Here is a 22,644-nt window from a genome sequence, read left to right on the forward strand (position 1 = left end):
CACTTCTCTGGGAGGATTTATGTGAAATTGATTTTATTTCTTCCTTTCATGTTAGAATTCACAGGAAAAGTCAACTAAGCTTGGCCTGTCCTTTGAGGGAGAGATTAAATTAAAGATTCCGCTTCTTCAAAGTTATAAGACTATTCAGGTGTTCTGTTGTTTGTGTGTATATGTGTCAGGTTTTTCTTTTTTTTAGTCAAAATATTCAAACCTTTCATGTACAATTACTTAAAATATACTCCCATCTTTTAAATGTCTGCAAGATCTGTAATGATGTCTCCATTTTCATTCCAAATATGTTTTCCCAGTGCCTCCTCCCTCTTTTTTTCTGAAGCAGTCTCATCACAGATGGGTCAATCTAACAAAGTTTTTAAAGAATCAATTTCAGGTTTTCTTGCAATTTCTGGCTTTGTTAATCTTCTCTATTTTATGTTTGTTTTGTATTTCATTACTGTATGCTCTTATCTGTCTTATTTTCTTCCTCCTACTTTCTTTTTTTTTTTTTAAAGATTTGTTTATTTATTTATTTATTTGACAGGTAGAGTTACAGACAGTGAGAGGGAGAGACAGAGAGAAAGGTCTTCCTTCCGTTGGTTCACCCCCCAAATGGCCACTACTATGGAGCTATGCCGATCAAAAGCAAGGAGCCAGGTGCTTCTTCCTGGTCTCCCACGTGGGTGCAGGCACCCAAGCACTTGGGCCATCCTCCACTGCCTTCCCCGGCCACAGCAGAGAGCTGGACTGGAAGAGGAGCAACTGGGACTAGAACCCGGTGCCCATATGGGATTCCGGGGCCGAAGGCGGAGGATTAGCCAAGTGAACCACGGCGCCGGCCCTCTTCCTACTACTTTCATTTAATGTTTTCTGCTTTTTGAGTTCTAACTTTTAACTTTACAAAGACTTATTTATTATTTACTTGTGAGGCAGAGAGAGACAGACACACCTCCTATTACTTGTTCACTCCCTAAATGCCCACAACAACCCAGGCTGGGCTGAAGCTGAAGCCAAGAGTTGGAAACTCAATCCAGGTCTCTCACATGGATGGCTGGACCTCAACTACTGGAGCCATCACTGATGCCTCCCAGAGTCTGCAATAGCAGGAAGCTGGAATCAGGAGTAGATACAGAGCTGAGACACTCCCCGAGGTGTTTTACTGCTAAATGCCTGCCCTGCCAATCTGTGAATTTGAATCGAAGCACTCACCACAATTTATCATAGTTTCCTATCTTTAGAAAATGATCTTCCATCATTATAGGCAATTCCCCAATCTTCGAATTCCTGTGAAAGCAAAAGCAATGTACATTTTGTCATTGGACTACTTACACCTACACACCATGGAAGGTGTTCAGTAAACCGTTATTGTATGAGTAAAACAAATGAATGCTCTGAAGTTTTAGCTTTTCATCCTTGACTTTTTTTTAAAAGATTTATTTATTTGAAAGTCAGAGTTACACAGAGAGCAGAGACAAAGAGAGAGAGAGAGAGAGAGAGAGAGAGAGAGAGAGAGATTTTCCATCTGCTGGTTTACTCCTCAGATGGCCACAATGGCTGGAGCTGTGCCGATCCAAAGCCAGGAGCTTCCTCTGGGTCTCCCATGTGGGCGCAGGGGCTCAGGGACTTAGGCCATCTTCGACTGCTTTCCCAGGCCACAGTAGAGAGCTGGAGTGGAAGTGGAGCAGCCGGGACTCAAACCGTATGAGATGCCAGCACTTCAGGCGGTGGCTTTACCCACTATGTCATGGCGTCGGCCCCTCACCTTTGACTTTTATGTGCAGAGCTTCAAATCCACTCACGGCTCTTGACTCTTTCTCGCCTTGGGCTCCCTGGGCCTGCTCTGCTTACTACTGTACTTAGGCTTCAGGGAGTTCTTTGCTGTGGGACTGCTCACTGTAGGTGATGCCACCGAACACGTCACTCCTACTCTGCAAAGCAGTAATGGTCTGATCCTATTTTTCAGTCCACATAATTTCCAATTCTAAATGCCACTGTGTTGTTGCCTTGGATCATAATCATGCTGCTGGCTGAGTCTTTAGATTGTATCTGACATGGAAGGAGGTCAGAGGACACATCTACGTGGGCCTGGGATGTGCTTCAGAATCGCCCTTTTTTTGAATTAGTGTTTCTCTTTAGTTTCCCACTGTAGCCTGCTTTGTTGACACATGCCAATGGCCTGTGTACCACTCACAGGTTAACACTAATATTTCTGCACCTCAACCTCGTTCTTATGACTTTAAGGACTTTTAAGCCATCATTGCCTGACTTTAACTTCAACCTTGGCTCTCTTTTGGCCACAGCCTTCTGGGTTTGGCCAGATCCCAGGATCTCTTTGTTAGAGACACACCTCACCTTCCTATTGTTCATCTTGGTGAGCTGCGGCAGCCCTAGTTGACAGTACTGAAGACTCCAAATAAATCCACTCACCAGCACCATCATGTTAAGCCTCGGTGTGATTTAAAGTACCATGTTCAACTGCTGGGAGACTAGTCACAGAGTCATCTGGACAAAGTCCTAGCGATCAAAGCAAAACTTAGCATTCTGGATTTTTGGTTATTCTTTTCTTTTCTTCATTTCTTTAAGATCTTGGAATCTAAAGTTCTCTAATCATAAGCTTGGGAGTTGCCTTACCTCTATGGTGATGGGGATAGCCAGCAATAATACATGCACAGCAAGTTGGAGCTTGGGAAGTATTCAAGATAAAACAGTACAATTTCTCATTTTGTAGTGGAAGAAACTGAGACCTTCGAGAAGTCAAACAAACTTGCCCATTGCCATTTGCTTTCTGCCTGCTGGATGAATGACTGGGTTTATGGGTCACACTCAGAACAAGACCCTTGATTGTTTTTAGCTTATGCACTTATGATTTAAATGTTATTGGGTTCTGGCAGAAGGAAGCAAAGCATGCGAACCACTTAGATGAGTAAACAAGTTGTTTTATTTACTTCTCTTCCTTGTGACTTTTATTTGTTTATTCAAACTAAGCTGCCTTGGATTCAGATTAATTCTTATTTATTTGCTAATAATAATGGCTTACATTTACAAATGTTTTCCTTGGCTGAGCACTACTCCAAGCACTTTATATCGCAGGACAACCTAAGAGGTAGATACTTTATTTCTCCAATTTTGCAAATGACATTGAGGCATGATCACATTAAGTGTTTTGCCTAAAGCCCTACAGCTAGTTAGTGCCCCAGCTGGACCATCTGGCTCCAGAGCCTGAGTCTCAGTCTTGGCTACCAACTATTCTCTCTCTTCCTTCTGTCTTAACCGAAAACCCTGAGTCATAGAGACCAACTCAGGAGTCGATATTGTCTCTTGGAAGAGCCCTGGAAATGTTAGGATTTCTCCTTTGTGGTAACACTGAGGCACAGCAGGTTATGCCACCATCTGCAGTGCCAGCATCCCAGCATGGGTGCTAGTTCGAGTTCCAGATGCTCCACTTCTGATCCAGCTCCCTGCTAATGCACCTGGGAAAGCAGCAGAAGATGGCCCAAGTCCTTGGGCCCCTGCACCCACGTGGGAGACCCAGAAGAAGCTCCTGGCTCCTGGCTTCAGTCTGGCCCAGTCCCGGCTGCTGCAGCCATTTGGGGAGTGAACCAATGGATGGAAGACTTCTCTGTCTCCTTCTCCCTCTCTGTAACTCTGCCTCTCATAAATAGTAATTTGAATCTGAAAGATAAGCAGTCTCCATAGGCATAAACTCAGTACCTTGTATCTATTGACTATTCTTTAATATTCATTAATTGATTGGCTTTTGTTTTGTAAAGATTATTTTATGTATTTGAAAGGCAGAGTTACAAAACAGAGAGAAGGAGAATAGACAGACACAGATCTTCCATCTGCTGGTTCACATCCCAAATGGCCATAATGGCCAGGGCTCGGCCAGACTTCGTCCGGCTCTCCCATGTGGGTGTAGAGACCCAAGGACTTTGGCCACCTTTTGCTGTATTCCTAGGCTCATTAGCAGAGAGCTGGATCAGAAGTGGAGTGGCTGGGACTTCAACTAATGCGCTTATGGGATGCCAGCATTACATTCATTGGCATAACAGTTACACAATGCAGGCCAATTGATTGGTTTAATCAATCTGTGATTGGCCCAAATGATTAGAAAACTGCCACAGATAGATGTAACCTGAACATATCCTTAGCAAAATTCCAAAGTTGGTGATATATGTCTTTTTTTTTTTTTTTAATGAAATGCCAAGTTAACAGCTTCCTACTTCTACTTTATGTGACCCCACCTCTCTCATCCATGTACCCTTTGACAGTTTGGTCAGTTTTCAAAAGGTCTTATTCTTGGCTCGCCTTCAAGGTTGGAAAACATGATGAGTGGATTCAACTTTAAGGCTGAAGAGCATTCAAGACTCCAGTCAATAATGTATCCTAGATAGGAGGTGGGAATTTAGAATGTGTCTTTCCCTAATGTGGCAAAGTAAAGAAGACAGACAGAAATAGTGACTACAATTACAATAGCCCCTATGTGTGGAGCCAGACACTGATAATTATATTGCAGGTGCTGCTGTATCTGTTATGTTTACAACATCTCTATGAGATAGATATTATACTGAGCCTGTTTTTTGGGTTAGGAAAGAAAGATCGATCGGCATGGCATGCCTGTAGCTCCGTATCTAACAGATGGTGAAGCTGGAACTCTTATCGTCCCTGCTTACAGCTTGTTCTCTTGAATATTACTCCAAACTCCTAACTTTTCAGTTTGCTATTTTCTGAACTGGAAGGCAGAGTCAAATTTTAATGTGAATTATTAAGATCTTACTTCGAATTTCGTAACTGGAGAAAATATTTCCGGACATAAGGACCCAAATGTTGCTCCTAAAATTACACTACATGATGTCTTATTTATTTGGATTTGGCAACTGCAAAGGTAAGACAACTGGAAAAGGTACGATGGGCAGAGTCCCTCTGGCTTTCTGGAAACCAATCTAATACTAGCGAGCAGACCAATTATCCCTCTCCAGTTTTTACCCGGACAAGACCAGAAGTTTGTCAGAGATCATTCCTCCTTCTGCTAGCAAAACAAACCTCCCACCACTCCCTAGAGAATAAGTCAATTTCAGAAGGGAAAAGATACAAGCTCTTCTGAGCTTTCAAAGAACTTAATAGGGAGCCAAATAAATAAATAAATAACTGAGTTCCATAAAATGAAGGCAAAAAATTCCCTGGATAATCTGATTGTTAGAGTGATTGTATTAAAGTTAAAAATCCCTCAGACATTTGAACATTTCCATTCTTGGGGCTCACACTATTAAATGTATATTTGGGGCATAACTTAGTATTTGAGTTACAGATTAACATTGGTGCATTGGGTGTTGGCTTGAAAAAGCTGCTGTGTAAATATTACAGTATTGGTATGTAGCTATTGTGACTCAGGCTGATGGAATTACTGCCACAGAATTAGGCATCAACTTAGAAGAGTAAAAATAAGTCTTCTTTATGACTAATTCCGTGTGTGGCCCTAAGAAAACCACTCAATTCTCTGTATGCCTCAGTTCCTTCAACTGTAGCATAGGGCCTGAAATACAGGACTCCTAATACTTCTTCTAGCTAGGAGAGTCTCTAATATTAACATTTATATTTATTTGTTAAATTACCTATCTGGGGTACTCTCATTCCGTATCAGAGCGCCTGGATTAGATTTCCAATTCCAACTTCCTGCTAACGAGCACCTTGCGTCCCTGCCACCTCTGTGGAGACCTGGATGGAGCGCCTGCCGCCTGGCTTTGGTTGGCCCAGCCCTGGCTGTTTTAGGCACTTGAGGAGTGAAGCCGCAGTGCACTCTCTTTATCTGCATGTCTCTCTCTGCGTCCCTTGTTCTCTCTCTCTTTCTCTTGTTCTTGCACTCTTTTCTCTGCCTTAAAAAAAAAAGTACTTGACATTAAATTGTGTTTAATAAATGTTAACTAATATTTAACCTTCAAAAAATTATCCATCCTGGCCAGCGCCGCGGCTCACTAGGCTAATCCTCCGCCTTGCGGCGCCGGCACACCGGGTTCTAGTCCCAGTGGGGGCACCGATCCTGTCCCGGTTGCCCCTCTTCCAGGCCAGCTCTCTGCTATGGCCAGGGAGTGCAGTGGAGGATGGCCCAAGTCCTTGGGCCCTGCACCCCATGGGAGACCAGGAGAAGCACCTGGCTCCTGCCATCGGATCAGCGCGGTGTGCCGGCCGCAGCGCGCCTACCGCAGCGGCCATTGGAGGATGAACCAACAGCAAAAGGAAGACCTTTCTCTCTGTCTCTCTCTCACTGTCCACTCTGCCTGTCAAAAAAAAAAAAAAAATTATCCATCCATTCAGCATTAATTAATCTTTCCCTTCAAGGAGCTTAAGCTTCTGTGGAACTAAGTCTCCCCAAATAGATCTGATTTCTGGGCACAGTAACCTTTGTGTGTGATTGTGATTTGAAGGGGTAGTAAGACAGCACCTGTAAAAGATATCTCCTCAATTTTGCATTTACTGTCACCATGCTACTGAACTCTGGTTTCTTACAGTGTCTCCTGATGTGTGGTCTTGAGAGATTCATTTCTTTATTTGACAAATGTTCACTGAGTGCCTCCTGGATACCTGGCTAGGTACTGACTTTACCAAAGAATCCACAATCAAGTTAAGTTTGAGAAATATTTGAACAAACAGAGCTGAGACTTCTTCCACTCATTATATAGCATAACTCATGGCCTTCTGAGTTTCTCACCATGGAGTCCATATCTAGGAGGAGGTGCTCATAGGACCAGGGTCCTGCAAAACATACTTTGAGTTAAAACACTCAAAGTCCTTCCCAGAATCCAAGCATTTCTGGAGTGTGGGGAGTGTGAAATAAAAGGGAAAGCTGTTCACTCATGTATTGTTCGGTATCTTAATTAGGACTAGGCTATTGCTGCTCCATCCAAATACTCTTCCCAGACACTTGATTTAAGGAGTCTTTTCCCTGAGATGGCATTCATTTCAGGATAGAATTAGAATATTAGATTAACTAAAGTTAATTATTAAGGCCTTAGAAGAATGGGGCTGGAGCTGACCCTAACCAGTGGTAGCATCTGATTTCTGAGCAGTGAGGCTATTATTTCTGTGTGGGTAATGTCTGTCCCGTCTGCTGGAAAAGATTGGAGCAAAATACACTAATTAGGTGAAGTGGAAATTACAGGAATTTGTAAATGGAGCTGATGAAAATAAAAACCAATGTGAATCAAATGCTAACTATTTTCAACTGGCAAGATGGCCATCTGGGGTATGAGTGACATGAAGACAGATCAGCGAATGAGGAGGAGGACAACGCCAAGCCTGGAGGCCACGCAGGGAGTGTGGACTTTTGCAAGAGCTTGCTTTCTGGGCGTGTTTCTGATTAGTGAAGAAATGTTTTGGGTTTGGATCCTCTTGTTTACCAGATGAAGGGTTGCCCTGGGGGTCTGGGGCTCTGGGCCACAGTAACGATTGCGGTTGAGAGGATGACAATTTACATGTGTGTTGGTGCTCCCAGAGGACTCAGGGCAGGGGAGGAGAGCGCCCGCCTCCTCCTAGCCTAATGCTAGAGAAGCAGAGAATGAAGGGAAGAGAAACTCTGAATGGGACAGGGAGGGCTTTTTGGTGATGGGAGGTGAGGGAGGATGGCAGGCCAGTGGCTTCTAAGCATTTCTTCCCCCACAGACTCCTTTGCAGACTTGTCTTCCACGGCCTCAACTGCCTCATTTGTGGGTTCCAATCCCACAGCCCCATGTCTTAGATCATAGGGAAAGCTCTGTGAAAAGCTCCTCCCTGGGCTTGATGTAAGGTAATTCATCCCCCGGCATGGTATCCGTGTTCAGGACTGTTACATGCAATAGCAAGCTCTGGCTATCACAACATAGACCCTGGAGGACCCAGGGGGGCTGTGGTACAACTGGATTCCACCTGGAAATCTCACATGGGTGAGGTCTGGCAATGACTCTATTTACCTTTAGGTTATCCTAACTCTAGATAGGTGCAGAATACTATCTGAGACCTGAGATTCATCCACACTGACTTAGAATGTCGACTATGTGCACTGACAGAGAATGTAATCACTTAATCACTGCAGCTTATCTTCCTGAATATTTCTGGAAATAAGTGAGTTGGCTCCTTAATTTAAAGGCAAATACTGAAATCAGCTCAGTTTCAACAGTGGTAGGAAGGGAGCTTTTTAGAATAAAAGGGAGGAAAAACTTGCCTTGTGGAGACAAGAGCGCAGGGCCGCTGTGACCAAATCCAAACGACTAGAAGTAAAACCAGGGCTCCCATCTTCTGTCTTGGATACCGCACTGCCTCAAGCGTTCCAGCCAGTCTGTTAGTCTGTTGGAAAGAAGAGACAGAGACATATAGGGCAGATGAAGCTTGTGGTCAGCAATTGAGAGCCAGAGATATCAGCATAGATTGCATTCCGGAGAAAATAGGTCTGAAACAATGAAGAGACATTACGGTCATCTGAGGCAGGCTTCTACCGATGTAGTCATTTTTGTTCCATGCGGCAGCTCCTACAGGGAGGCATCTATGACAGGAGAAATCACCACCTCCCAGGTAGCTGGGATTGGGGGTTAAAAGATCCCTTCTTAGATTCCATCCAAATTCACTTCCTGGCAACTTTCACCTTTTGGAATAATAAGAGCAACTGTACTACTTCTTTGTCCCACACTGTTGTCTTCTAAGAGTGGAAGACAGTCACTGTCCTGGCCAGCATTCTCTTAGGAAGTTCTGGAGAAGAAAATAGCAAGCATCATTTGGGTCAGCAAGATCAGCCCCTGCGTCTTGAGGCAATGCTTCCGATCACAGCCTTCATCGGACACCGATAATCAACTTACAGGGATTATACTAGGCCAAAATAGTGTCATGGAAAAGACTTGCCTCTCTATTCTCGTCAAACTTCTCAAGCGACGATCTTATCATGAAAAACTCTAAAACTGGGAGCCAAGGAGAAAGATCTGCAAAGTACAAGTATATGGTAAAGGGGTACTTCCCATAAACTAAGGCTTTTCCAAACTTTAAAAAAAAATAGACTTGATTTTTAGTGCCGTTTCAGGTTCACCGCAAAGCTGAGAGGAAGGCACAGAGGTGCTCCTCCTCATCCCGCATTTGTGCATAGCCATCCTCCTAATCAGAATCCACTCCCCAGACTGCTATATCTCATGCAGTTGATGAACCTATACAAACAAATCACTATCACCCAAAGCCCACAGTTTACATTAGAATTTATTCATCTGTGATTTTATCGGGCAGATAATAGCTCACATTTATGGAATGCTTACTATGAGTTCCAAGTGCTTTGCATGGCTGAACAGTGATTTGATGAGCTAAATGTTACTCCCATTTTACAGAAAGAAAAACTGAAGTGCAGTTACTTGTTCAAGACCAAACAGTTGATGGGTGAGACAAAGTGCAACTCAGGTGGTCTAGCTCCACCCTGTCTCTTGCTTCTGACCACCTCAGGGTGCTGTCTCACACAGGATGTGACACAGCAAAAGAAAGGAAGAAATTGCGCCAGCAACTGGGGGCATGCCCAGTGAAGCAATGAGACTATCCTTCAACCAGAAAAACCCTGTGTTTGTGGAGTCACAGAGAGATTTGCTCTTCTGTGTTGCTTATGGTAAGCAAACTTCCTGAAGGGCAGATTAGCACCAAGCACTGGGCATCAAAAATTGTGCAGGTCTTCTGACTCAGGAGTGCTACTCCTAAGACCTTATCCCGAAGAAATAAATAAGAGTGCAAACAATTTAGTTACAAAGAAAAAAATATGACTTTTTTGGCACAAGGAGATTGGTTAAATGGAGCAAGACATAGTCATAGCACAGGATTCCAAGCAGTCAATAGAAAAATATGTGAAATAATTTTTATCACATGGTGATATGTTTGTAAAATAAGTGAAAAAAGAATTTTTAATATAAGAATAAGTAGGCCGGCGCCGTGGCTCAACAGGCTAATCCTCCGCCTTGCGGCGCCGGCACACCGGGTTCTAGTCCCGGTCGGGGCACTGATCCTGTCCCGGTTGCCCCTCTTCCAGGCCAACTCTCTGCTGTGGCCAGGGAGTGCAGTGGAGGATGGCCCAAGTGTTTGGGCTCTGCACCCCAGGGGAGACCAGGATAAGCACCTGGCTCCTGCCATCGGAACAGCACGGTGCGCCGGCCGCAGCGCGCTACCGCGGCGGCCACTGGAGGGTGAACCAACGGCAAAAGGAAGACCTTTCTCTCTGTCTCTCTCTCACTGTCCACTCTGCCTGTCAAAAATTAAAAAAAAAAAAAAAATAAGAATAAGTAACTATTTTCTCCTTTTTGTAAATAACACAATTGTTATATGTATACTGAGAAATGATCATAAAGACATACGCCTTGTTGTACCTAATGATTTACTCTTCTTAATGGAGTAAAGGTGATTTTAGTATTATTCATTGGGTATATTGTATTTACATTTTTTCTAAATTCAACACACATTTAGAAACAGGAAAATAAAAGTTATTTATCATTAAAAATAGGAAGGCATAAATAAGCAGAAAATTTCCCAATGAAGAGCCTGTTGGGACTCTACTCTGTGATAGAAAAAACAGCCTCCCTCCCAGGGCACCTGTTGTCAATGTCCACAAGGGAGTTCCTGGAAAACGCGCCATTAAAACAGAAATCCCATCAGAACGCAGTAATTTTCCTGGAAATGAGAAAGTTGCTGGTGAGGGACTCATGAGGAGAAATCGTTTTCCATTTTCCTTAAATTTGCTTGTGAACGTTTCGTACCTGAGTATGTCATTTCCCAAGAGGAATGCGGATCTATTTGGTTGGTCCTCAACCAGCGTTTTGAAAGAGGTCAAGGCACTTAGGAGTTGAAGTCAAACTTTCAGCCGCCCCTAATATAATCTCCTCTAAGGAGACTAGGCAAATTGTGCTTTGTAATGAGATGTTTTCTTCTTTTATCAACCATCTCCTAAACTGGACAAAATCTGTTCAGTTCACAACATTGGCTGGCGCTTGATTCTCAGCTACTTGGCTCCAATTGCCAGGGCCCCGTGTCGGGGATGAGGGGCGGATGGCAGTCTTCCCACACAGGCTGAGGCCGTGCACCCAGTGTGCTTGTGCTGGTACCTGCTGATACACCCCAACCAGAGAAGGAAGGCCAGTGTCCTTGGAGACTCCAAGGGTGTCCCAACAAGCGCCATGTCCCTTCCCCAATGTAAAGGACTCTGGAACGGTGCAAAACCAACTCAGGGCTCCTCTCTTCACCTGCGGTTGCTCGTTATTCTTCCCTGGGCCTAAGGAGGATGTGGCATGTCTATAATACTTGTTTGAGGGGGCAGCATTTAAAAAAAAGATTTATTTTATTTATTTGAAAGGCATCTTATAGAGAGAGAGAGAGAGGGATCTTCCATCTGTGGGTTCACTCCCCAGATGACAGCAACAGCTGGAGCTGGGCCAGGTTGAAGCCAGGAGCTTCATCTGGGTCTCTCAAAAGGATGCAAGGGCCCAAGGAGTTGGCCCATCCTCCCCTGCTTTCCCAGGTGCATTAGCGAAGGGCTGGATTAGAAGTGGAGCAGCCAGGACTTGAACCAGCACCCATATGGAATACCAGCATTGCAGGCGGTGGCTTAACCCGCTAGGCCACGATGCCGAGCCTGTGGGGCCAGCATTTGGTGTAGTGGTTAAGTAGCTGCTTAGGACACCTGCAAACCACACTGGAGTGTCTGTTTTGAGTTTTCTCTCTGCTTACAGTCCAGCTTCCCGTTAATGAGCACTCGAGAAGGCAGCAGGTGATGGTCAAGTGCTTGGGTCCCTGTCAACACACATGGGAGACCCAGCATGTGCTCCAGGCTCCTGGCTTTGGCCTAGCCCAGCCTTGGTTATTTCAGGCATTTGGGGAGTGAAAACTGCTCTGTTTTTTGCCTTGCAAATGATAATTAAGTAAACAAAGCCTAGGCGATTATCACTTGGGCAGGGAAGTCAAAAGTATAGATTGCATCAAGTCTTCCTTTCAGCAGATTATCTGACTACTCTCTTTCTTGGACTTGGGTAGAAAGAGACCTGGAGTTTGGACTTTTCAGTCACATTGTCATCTCTTCACCAGTCTGTCATCCTCTTTCTCACTCTCCCATTTTACATGGCCCAGTTTCCCCACTTGTGTCCCATTTATTCTGTGGGCATCATTGTCTACACAGTCCCTCAAACTAGAAATTAAGCCTCACTGCTCAAGAACTCTAGAAACGGGGCCAGCGCCATGGCTCACTTGGTTAATCCTCTGCCTGTGGCACCGGCATCCCATATGGGCGCCGGGTTCTGGTCCCAGTTGCTTCTCTTCCAGTCCAGCTCTCTGCTGTGGCCCAGGAGGGCAGTGGAGGATGGCCCAAGTGCTTGGTCTCTGCATCCGCATGGGAGACCGGGAGGAAGCACCTGGCTCCTGGCTTTGTATTTGCACAGCGCCAGCCAGGGCGGCCATTTGGGGAGTGAACCAACGGAAGGAAGACCTTTCTCTCTGTCTCTCTCTCTCACTGTCTGTAACTCTACCTGTCAAATAAATAAATAAATATCTTAAAAGAAAAGAACTCCAGTCACAGAGGCTGCTAACTCTCCCTCCAGAATGTCCCTGAGACCCATCACCTTCTCCATGTTCCCACTTGACTTGCTCTGGTTCAGGCTGTCTTGTCTGTGTCTCATCCACCCGACGAAGTGCAGTATTTCATTTCCCAGTCTGTGCCCTTAGAGCCTCACATTCCCCTGGCATGGCGATGGGGCACAACCCTGAAAGGCTTGCTTCAGCTTTATTGAGGCACACTCAACAAACAACATTGCATCTATTTAGAGTGTACGATGTAATGATTTCATTTATGCACACATTGTCAAATGAGTGCCACATCCAAAGTTACCTTTCTGTGTTGGCCTAAGAGTGCTTAAGATCTCCTCTACTCTCTAGCAAACTTCGAGTATACAATGCAGAGTTGTTAACTGGAGTCACAGGGCTCTCCCTTGGCTTCTCAGAACTCATTCACACTGTAACTGAAATCTTGAGCTTTTTGACTAACATCTACCTCCCCATTCCCCAGGTCCTCCAGTCCCTGCCAACAACCATTCCACTTTTCCGTTTCTGTGAGTTCAACCTTATTTATTTTATTTCTTCAGATTCCACCTAAGTGATATCATGCAATGTTTGTATTTCTCCAGCTTATTTTATTTAGCATGATGCCCTCAAGGTTAATCAGTGTTGTTGCAACACTGAATTATATTCCACTGTACATAAATAATATTCCATTGTATCTGTGCACATCCCCTTTTCATTATCCACTCACCCACCAACAGACATTCAGGCTGTTTCCATATGCTGGGTATTGCAAACCACGCTGCACGGAACACAGCCGTGCAGGTGTCTCTTCCTCACACTGATTTCATTTCCTTCAGATGTACATCCAGAAGTGAGGTTGCTTTAACCTCATCAGCCAAAATGCAATCCACATCCACACTTGGCTGCAAAGGAAGCTGAGAATTGGAGTCTCGTAGCTCAGCGAGAATGTTCACTACTAGGGGCCACCAACTGCAACACCGGCATCCCATATGGCTGTGATTGGGGTCCCGGCAGCTGCGCTTCTGAACCAGTTTCCTGTTAATGCACCTGAGAAAGCAGCAGAAGATGGCCCAAGTGTTTGGGCCCCTGCATTAATGTGGGAGGCTCGGATGAAGCTCCTGGCTCTTGGTTTCGGCCGGCGCAGCCCTGGCTATTTTGGCCATCTAGGGAGGGAACCAGCAGATGGACGTTCTTGCTCTGTCTCTCCCTCGCTCTCTCTGACTTTCAAATAAATAAATAAACCTTTTTTTTTTTTTAAAAAAAAAAAAGAATATTCACTACTAAAGCATTTTGGTTACCAGGGCTCTAAAAGAGAGCAAGAACTTGAGGGGAGGGAAGGTAAAAAGCAGTCTACCATAGTTTTTCCATATTTAAACATTTTTCAGATGTTCAACTGTATCTCTATCCATGTCACCCTCAGTAAATAAGAATACTGAAGCTACCTCACAGGTAGGCTCTTTAAATTTTCTTTAACTTTTTAAAAAAGATTTATTCATTTATGGGGCCAATGCTTTGTTGTAGCAGGGTAAGCCACACCTACAGTGCCGACATTCTATATGAGCTCGGGTTCAAGTCCCAGCTGCTCTACTTTCAATCCAGCTCCCTGCTAATGTGCCTGGAAAAGCAGCAGAAATGTGCCCAAGTGCTTGGGGCCCTGCACCCACATGGGAGATCTGTAAGAAGCTCCTGGCTCCTTGCTTCAGATTGGCCCAGCTCTGGTAGTGTGGACATTTTGTGGGTGAACCAGTGGATGGAAGATTTCTCTCTCTGTCTCTCCCTCTCTCTCTGTAACTCTGCCTTTCAAATAAATAAATAAATATTTTTTAAAAAGTTGTTTTCCAAACTTAAAATTTGATTACTTATTTATTTGACAAATAAGAATTATAGCTATGGAGTATGATGAGTTCTTGAAATATGTATATATTGTGCAATGGTTAAATAAAGCATTACCTTACCAATTTACCACTTTTTAAGTGGTGAACCATATGACATTTTCTAGATTACCTGATGAGTACCTCATGACTGAGTTCCGGCACAGTGTCAGGACTGGTGCTTGTGTCCCTGCGCTGCACGTCGCTGGTGTGCTCTCCTCCCTCCCCAGCCTCCACTTGCTCTGCCCTGTTCTCTGTCTGGGGAAGCTGCCCGCAAGAGTGGAATCAATGGGTTCACTGGCCATTTGCCACCAGGCTCCGTTTGGCTAATAGGGAGCCCTGGCAGGACAGGAAAGAAAGAACGAGGTCCAGTAGTTCCACCAGCTTTCTCCCAGCAGGGTTGCCCCTGGAGATTTGTGTTCGTAGACCGACTGTCACATGGCCTCTCAAGGTGCCTTTTCTCCTTAGCTCCCTCCTTCTGGTCCGGCCTCCTCTGAACCTAGCCACTCCTCTGCTGTCACCACCCCCTGGTGACACATTGAACAGCTTCTTTGTCAGTCCACCCTCCTCCAGTCATCCTGGGCTCTTCCATCCAGTCCTCTCCTGTGAGGCTCCTCACTGATAGAGGCACCCATCAGGGTGACCTTTGCTTTCTCCAGGCTAATTTAAATAAAGCGAGGCTCAATGACATCAACAGATCTTGTGCCTTGCACCGTTCAAATAACAATACCAAGCAGTCTGAACAGAGAAAAGCAGTGGAAAATCTGCCTTCTCATAGCAGCTGCGTGCACTTGCCAAGCAGTGGCAATCTGTACCGTGTTCCTGTAGGCAGGAACAACACAACAACGTCAACTGTTATATTCAATTCAAGTTGTTAATCTGGCTTTTTTGGTCTTGTACTTGTGTTTGAATAAAGGCACACCAAATTCATGAAAAAAAAAAAAAAGAAAAGAAATTGAAAGGGAGGGGTTTTTTTGGTTACAAAAAAATTGAAATTCATATCTGGTTGTTTTATAATATACATTTTCATGAACTTAAGAAAGCTCTCTTGTGTGCATGGATTTCAAAATTTTTCTACACCAAAATAAACTTATTTTTAAAAATATTTATTTATTTGAAAGGCAAAGTGACACAGAGAGGAGAGAGAGACACACAGACAGGGATCTTCCATCTACGGGTTCACTCACCAAATGTCCACAACAGTGGAGGCTGGGTCATGCCAAAGCCAGGAGCCTGGAACTCCATCCAGGTCTCCCACATGGGTGGCAGGTACCAAGTACTGGGCCATCACCTGCTACCTCCCAGGCACATTAGCAAGAAGCTAGATGGAAAAGTGGAGGTAGAACTCAATTCCAAGCACTCTGATATGTGATCTGGGAATCCAGGTGGCAGCTTACCTCACTGCCCCATAGTACCTGCCCTGAAACTTATCTTTTAATTCCATTTTCTAAGAACTTTTTAAAAAAGATTTATTTATTTGAAAGGTAAAGTGACACAGAGAAAGACAGACAGAATCAGAAACAGAAATCTTCCATCTACTAGTTCACTCTCCAAGTGGGCTCAACAGCTTGGGCTAGGTCAGGATGAAGCCAGGAACCAGGAACTCCATCTGAGTGGCAGGAGCCCAAGTTCTTGAGCCATCATCCACTACTTTCCAGGTGCATTAGCAGGGAGCTAGACTGGAAGCAGAATAGCCAGGACTTGAACTGGCACTTTGATAATGGAATGTGAGCATCCCTAGTGGCGGCTTAACCCACTGAGCCACAATGCCCACCCCTTCCTAAGAGTTTCTGTACATTTTGAAAGTACCTTTGTGGGCCGGCACAGTGGCATAAAGGGTAAAGCTGCCGCCTGCCATGCCGGTATACCATATGGGCGCCGGTTCGCATCCTGGCTCCTCCACTTCTGATCCAGCTCTCTGCTATGGCCTGGGAAAGCAGCAGAAGATGGCCCAAGTGCTTGGGCCCCTGCACCCACGTGGGAGACCCGGAGGAAGCTCCTGGCTCCTGGCTTCGGATCGGCACAGCTCCGGCTGTTGCGGCCAATTGGTGAGTGAACCAACAGAGGGAAGACTGCTCTCTCTGCCTCTCCTTCTCTTCTCTGTGTAACTCTCTGACTTTCAAGTAAAAATAAATATTTTTTAAAAAAAGAAAGTACCTTTGTATGTTATTTGTAATTTTTTGTTTTATGTGGCATAAGATTTATAATCATAAGGGCTTATACCTAGGTTTACGTTAATTACTTTTAACTAATACTGTGATAAAATAATATATCCACATTGGTGATTTCCGGTAATTGTCTCCCTTCAAAACGGATCCACACATCCCTCAGTTTGAGAACCACTGATCTTTTCCAGTGTTTCATCTGCTGCAGAAATATTTCCGGTACATAATGGACTCACTATCCATGTGTCAAGAAGATTTGACAATAAAGCAGAAATGAGATTTTCAGCCATTGGTCCTAATTTTGTCCTTTATAATGACATTCATGAAGAACCCAAGCCCTTTTTACAGAACAGTTTTCTATCCTTGATATCCTATAACAGCGTTCACCTTTCCTTTCTTGCTTTTAAAATATTTGCCATCCCTCCGCCCCCAAAATGTTTGCCTCCTAGGGCAGGTGCTGTGTCACAGTGGGTTCAGCCACTGCATGGGATGCCTGCACCCCATGCTGGAGTCCTGGCTGCTCCACTTTTGACCCAGCTTCCTGCTAATGTGCCTGGGAAGGCAGCAGATGATGACTCAAGTGCCTGAGTCCTTGCCATCCACATGGGAGATGCAAATGGAGTTCCTGGCTCCTGGCTTTGGCCTGCCTAACCCTGGCTGTTGCGGACATTCAGGGAAGTGAACTGGCTGATGGAAGATCTCTCTCTCTCTCTCTCTCTCTCTCTCTGTGTGTGTGTGTCTGCCTTTCAGATACATAAATAAAAGACCAACACAAAAGACCTTCCTCCATGAAGTAGTTCTTGGTGTCCTTTCTCTGAAAAGCGAACTCTCCCCACTCCCGAAGTTTCCCATGCCCATGGTAGCCTGCTGTGCCTCTGGCTGTTGTTGTACATCTTTCTTTCTCCCATTAGTGTTTGTTTCCGGAAAGCAACTTATTCACTTGTATTCTGCTTAGCCCTAACCAGTATCTTACATGTTATAGATGTTTAACAAATGCTGAGTTGAAAGAATCAATGAAAGATGTAAGAGTATATTACAGACATAGACATATGCACAAATAAGATAATACTGAAAACAGAAACTTCTGCTTCAGTGTGGAACATACGCTTGCCTGGTAGTCTCGAGATTTCTCCCCTCGGAATGAGGAAGAAACGGCTCAGGCTGGTGTCCAGCAGCCCCATTACATTCTGTCTCTTAATCTGCAACCTTAAGCTTCTCTTGTGCCAAGGAACACCTTCCGTTTGGATAGCACAGAATCTCCTGGGCCCTCTGCCCCTTGTAGCACTTCTTCTACTAATGGAGTCTGACATAATCAACCTCTTTTCACAGAGTATCAATTATGAGAGCCGCATTATTTTCTGATAATGGAGAAACTGTGATTAAAAACAATTCAAACAGATTAGGCCCTGGAGGGATTTACATTGTACAGGGGAAACAAGGTGTGTTTGTGCTAAACAAAGTTAAGATACGTAGACAGAAATAAGTTAACTGTGTCTAGAATGCATGTGACAACACTGAAAAGGCACACCTACCAGCATAAAGGGATATCCTATGGGGGAAAAATGTATACAAGTGGAACATTAAGAGAATAGACATAGATTATTCATTTAATAAAAGATTTTTTTAAAAACACCTAGTTTCCTGGATGTATTTGAATTATCACAGATTTTTAATGTTGGAAAGTTCTTTAAGGTTATCTACTCTAACACTTGTATTTTTCAAGTGAAGAAATGGAAGCCATCTGCTTTGTTTGCTCTTATTCCAGGACTCTTGAGCCCTGGGGAGAAAAATCAGAGTAATGCAGATGGATGTCATTGCCACGTTGAGGGGCAGTTTCAGCTGGGGGCCCTCGGCACTACTGGGTAATTTAGCAGACTTTCAACTTCTCTTTATTCATTGCCTCTGAATGCTATACACATCCACCTCTTGTTCCTTTTCTTGTTTATGCTCTTTCCCAAACTCATTCTTCAGAGGTAACTTTGATTTCATTAACCACATATTTATCAAACACCCACTATGTCACAGATACATACTGGTTATAGCCACACATTGGGCCAAGGTTCCTTCTACTAAAACGTTTCTAATCTTGGGGGCTGGCACGGTGGCGTAGCGGGTAAAGCTGCCACTTGCAATGCCGGCATCCCATATGGGTGCCAGTTCATGTCCTCACTGCTCCTCTTCTGATCCAGCTCTCTGCTATGGCCTGGGAAGGCAGTGGAAGATGGCCCAAGTCCTTGGGCCCCTGCACACTTGTGGGAGGTCCTGAAGAAGCTCCTGGATCCTGGCTTCAGATAGGATAAACTCCAGCTGTTGTGGACATTTGGGGAGTGAACAAGTGGATGGAAGACCTTTCTCTTTGTCTCTCCTCCTCTTTGCCTCTCAAATAAATAAATAAATAAATAAACTCTTAAAAAAGAAGAAGAAATTATTATTATTATTATTATTTTTTGACAGGCAGAGTGGACAGTGAGAGAGAGATACAGAGAGAAAGGTCTTCCTTTGCCGTTGGTTCACCCTCCAATGGCCGCCGCGGTAGGCGTGCTGCGGCCGGCGCACCGCGCCGATCCGACGGCAGGAGCCAGGTGCTTCTCCTGGTCTCCCATGGGGTGCAGGGCCCAAGGACTTGGGCCATCCTCCACTGCACTCCCTGGCCACAGCAGAGAGCTGGCCTGGAAGAGGGGCAACCGGGACAGGATCGGTGCCCCGACCGGGACTAGAACCCGGTGTGCCGGCGCCGCAAGGCGGAGGATTAGCCTACTGAGCCACGGCGCCGGCTAGAAGAAGAAGAAATTAGACGTATGATTCTGGAGTAGTGGGAAGGCATTGGCGCTGGAGTTGTGGTCAGCAGCATATGAATGGCATTAGTGCCAGGGCAATGGACAGCAATCCCACGGGAAGTGATTGTTTGTAGAAGTGGAGGAGGAGTTGACCTTTTGTGGGCACAGATTTTTTTTTCCAGCTAGCCAAAGGAAAGAATGAATTTCAAAAGAGCAGAGTTTTTGAAGGAGGAGGATGGAGAAATGGTTGGCAGAGATAATGGGAAGCAAGGCAGGCGCACACCCCACCTTGCAGAGAAGAGTGAGGTAGCTGGGATGGAGTCTCGTCCATCTTTCTCCTGTTAACTTGTCTGTACTCATTCTCCTGCCTGCTTCAGATGAAGAGGTGCTCCTCCCCTGCCCTCAGCCTCATCCTTTGGCTCCGCCCACAGTCCATCTCCTACAGCCTCCTCAGCGCCCTCCCTCCACTGTTGCTCCTCTTACAAGACTGTGAACAGGCTGCAATTTCTCCTTACCCTGTGTCTCCTTCTGGCCTCATTTCATTGCCAAGGTGGCAGAAAGAGTACCCCTCACTGTTTCCTCCACTCTTGCCTTCCATTCCCTGTTTCATCCATTGAGATTTGATTTTGCTTGACAAAATGCCCTAGGACTGCTCTTGTTAGGATGCCACTGCCTTGTGGTTGACAAATGGGATGCACACATTCAGTGGGAATCTGGCTTGCTCTCTGCAGCTGTCACATCTGGTACTGCTACGTCTCTGTGATGCCGTTGCTCATGTCCCCCCAGAACACCCTCCTTCCCTGAAATTGCCAGCATCACTTTCCTGATCCACAGGACACCTTTCCCGCCTCCTCCTCCTCAGCGTTGGTGTCACCCATGTTTCTCATCCGTGTTCTCCTTGGGTGCCTGATTTCATAGTGAGGACTTTGATGAGTCCCTAATTCCAATCTTTGACTTGGACCTCCAGAGACCTTCACTCCAACTGCCAGCCGGCCATTTATGATCGATATCCTACAGGTACCTCAAACTCAAACTCAGTATGTCGAAAACTGGACCCATCCGCCAGCAATTTTCCTTGTGAATTCTTCACAGAAGACTGCGTCACCATTTATCTTTTTGGCCAACCCGGAAACCTGACATACACACTCTCCTCACCCTTGCTTTCCCAGCAGGGCTGCCAGTCTTGTCACTTCCGTGATTTTTTGATCTGCTCCCTTCTCTCTTGTCCCTTCATTCATGGCATACCTTCACTCAGCTCATCCTTTTCAACAGGGCTACTATCATGATTTCCAAGTAGGGACTTGATGCTATCAACACCAAATGAATAACTTTTCTAAATATCTATCTGATCGCTCCCTCCTTGACTTAAAAAAAAAAAAAAACCTGCTTAAAACTCTATGATGGCTGTTCTGTATGAGTGAACACAGACTGAAATCTCTTTTGTGACTCATGTAGATAGTGTTAAATAAAAATTGTGAAAGGCCATTGTTTTATTTTTATTTATTTATTTATTTTTATTTTTTGCCAGGCAGAGTTAGACAGTGAGAGAGAGAGAAACAGAGAGAAAGGTCTTCCTTCCATTGGTTCACTCCCCTATATGGCCGCTACAGCCGGTGCTGCACTGATCCGAAGCCAGGATCCAGGTACTTCCTCGTGGTCTCCCATGCGGGTGCAGGGACCCAAGCACTTGGGCCATCCTCCACTGCCCTCCCGGGCCACAGCAGAGAGCTGGACTGGATGAGGGGCAACTGGGACAGAATCCGGCGCCTTGACCAGGACTAGAACCCTGGGTGTCGGCGCCGCAGGTGGAGGATTAGCCTAGTGAGCCACGGCGCCAGCAGAGAGGCCATTGTTTTAGACTACATTCCTGCGCTGGGCTCCAAGAGACCAGACAGAAAATCAAAATGGAGTTACCCCTGCTAAAGTTCCATGCCACAAAATTGAAACTAGCTTGCTATCTGACCTTTTAAGGTCAGGAGAGTGGGGTAATAGCCAAATTTACCAAAGAGGGCAGTATTTACTGCCATGATTGTAAAGTTCCCTCTGTCTTCATCGTCACACAAAAGTGATAATCTGAAGTAACCTGACGCTCCGTTAGTAATTTTTGTGTTGTTCTGCCTCCTTGTCCCTGCTCAAAAGGAAAATCGCTGGAGTGACCGATCTGTGTTTTGTTCTGTTTCTGCTTTCTTCATTCACCCCTTCTCTATCTAAAGCAGCAGCCTGTTCTGCTCTGCCCACTGGAACACCTGTTCTGTTTTACAGGGTGAAGTGCTGCCTCATTCTAGAATAATGCCACTTATGATCACTGAACGAAATTGTTATCATTTTATCCTTTGACAATAGCAACGATGCAAAAGACATAAAAATTAAATATACTGTATCTCTCAAAAAGATAGGGAATGTTTCGGGGCCGGCACTGTGGCGTAGTGGGTAAGGTCGCCTCCTGCAGTGCCTGCATCCCATATGGGCACCGGTTCAAGAGCCGACTGCTCCACTTCCAATCCAGCTCTCTGCTACAGCCTGGGAAAGCAGTAGAAGATGGCCCAAGTCCTTGGGCCCCTGCACCCACATGGGAGACCTGGAAGAAGCTCCTGGCTCCTGGCTTCAGATCGGCACAGCTCTGGCCATTGCGGCCAATTGGGGAGTAAACCAGCAGATGGAAGACCTCTCTCTCTCTCTGCCTCTGCTTCTCTCTGTGTAACTCTTTCAAATAAGTAAATAAATCTTTAAAAAGAAAAAAAAATAGGGAATGTTTTGTAACAAAAAAACTGTGATAATCCCTAAAGGAAGCAAAGGATAAGGAGGTGGGGAGTCACAGGCCGAAGTGATAGCAGGAAACCTCTGAGACCGCAGGTGGAAGCTACTAAGCTCATGGCAAGTCATCCCCACCCAGGAAAGCTGAGGTCGGGGGAACTTCTGCTGGACAAGATAAACCCACAATTAAAAAAAAAATCCCTAAACTTTTCAGGAACATCTATTCCATTACAGTGACACAGTATACACAACAAATAGAAGACCCTGAGTCCCGGTTAATGATAGGAAGAGGACTTTAGAAAAAGCATATTTTATATCATCGGAATGTGAGAGTTTGGAATCACATCCAATATAAAGAAAACAATGCTTAATATTATTTAAAAAAGAGAACAAATTAAAGTCTGAGGGTAGGTGTTGTGGCACCGCAGGCTCAGCTGCCACTTAGATGCCAACATTCCGTGCTAGAGTTCCTGGGATGCAGCCTGGTCCTCTGCTTCTGACTTCTGCTTCCTGCTGATGTACCTAGGAGGCAGC

At 45.1% G+C, this 22,644-nt stretch overlaps 1 protein-coding gene across 5 annotated transcripts in view; it reads right to left on the bottom strand.

The window, feature by feature from the left end:
- XRCC2 (X-ray repair cross complementing 2) overlaps nucleotides 1–22,644 on the bottom strand; it is a 169,183-nt gene that overhangs the window by 18,966 nt on the left and 127,573 nt on the right. For 3 of the 5 annotated variants that reach the window (XR_009865977.1, XM_062192893.1, XM_062192892.1), the window contains exons 4-5: nucleotides 8,189–8,310; nucleotides 1,204–1,278 (exon numbers count right to left, since the gene is read on the bottom strand). Coding sequence is in view for 3 of the 5 variants with exons in the window: in XM_062192893.1 (XP_062048877.1) it covers nucleotides 1,204–1,278; nucleotides 8,189–8,310 (197 nt within the window). In the remaining 2 variants the exon portion in view is untranslated. Of the gene's footprint in view, nucleotides 1–1,203; nucleotides 1,279–8,188; nucleotides 8,311–22,644 lie in introns of those variants that run through there. The other 2 variants (XM_062192894.1, XR_009865979.1) reach the window with 2 other exon arrangements.

The sequence above is a fragment of the Lepus europaeus genome, chromosome 5, assembly GCF_033115175.1.
Source record: "Lepus europaeus isolate LE1 chromosome 5, mLepTim1.pri, whole genome shotgun sequence".
In the NCBI taxonomy this organism is placed as follows: Eukaryota; Metazoa; Chordata; class Mammalia; order Lagomorpha; family Leporidae; genus Lepus; species Lepus europaeus.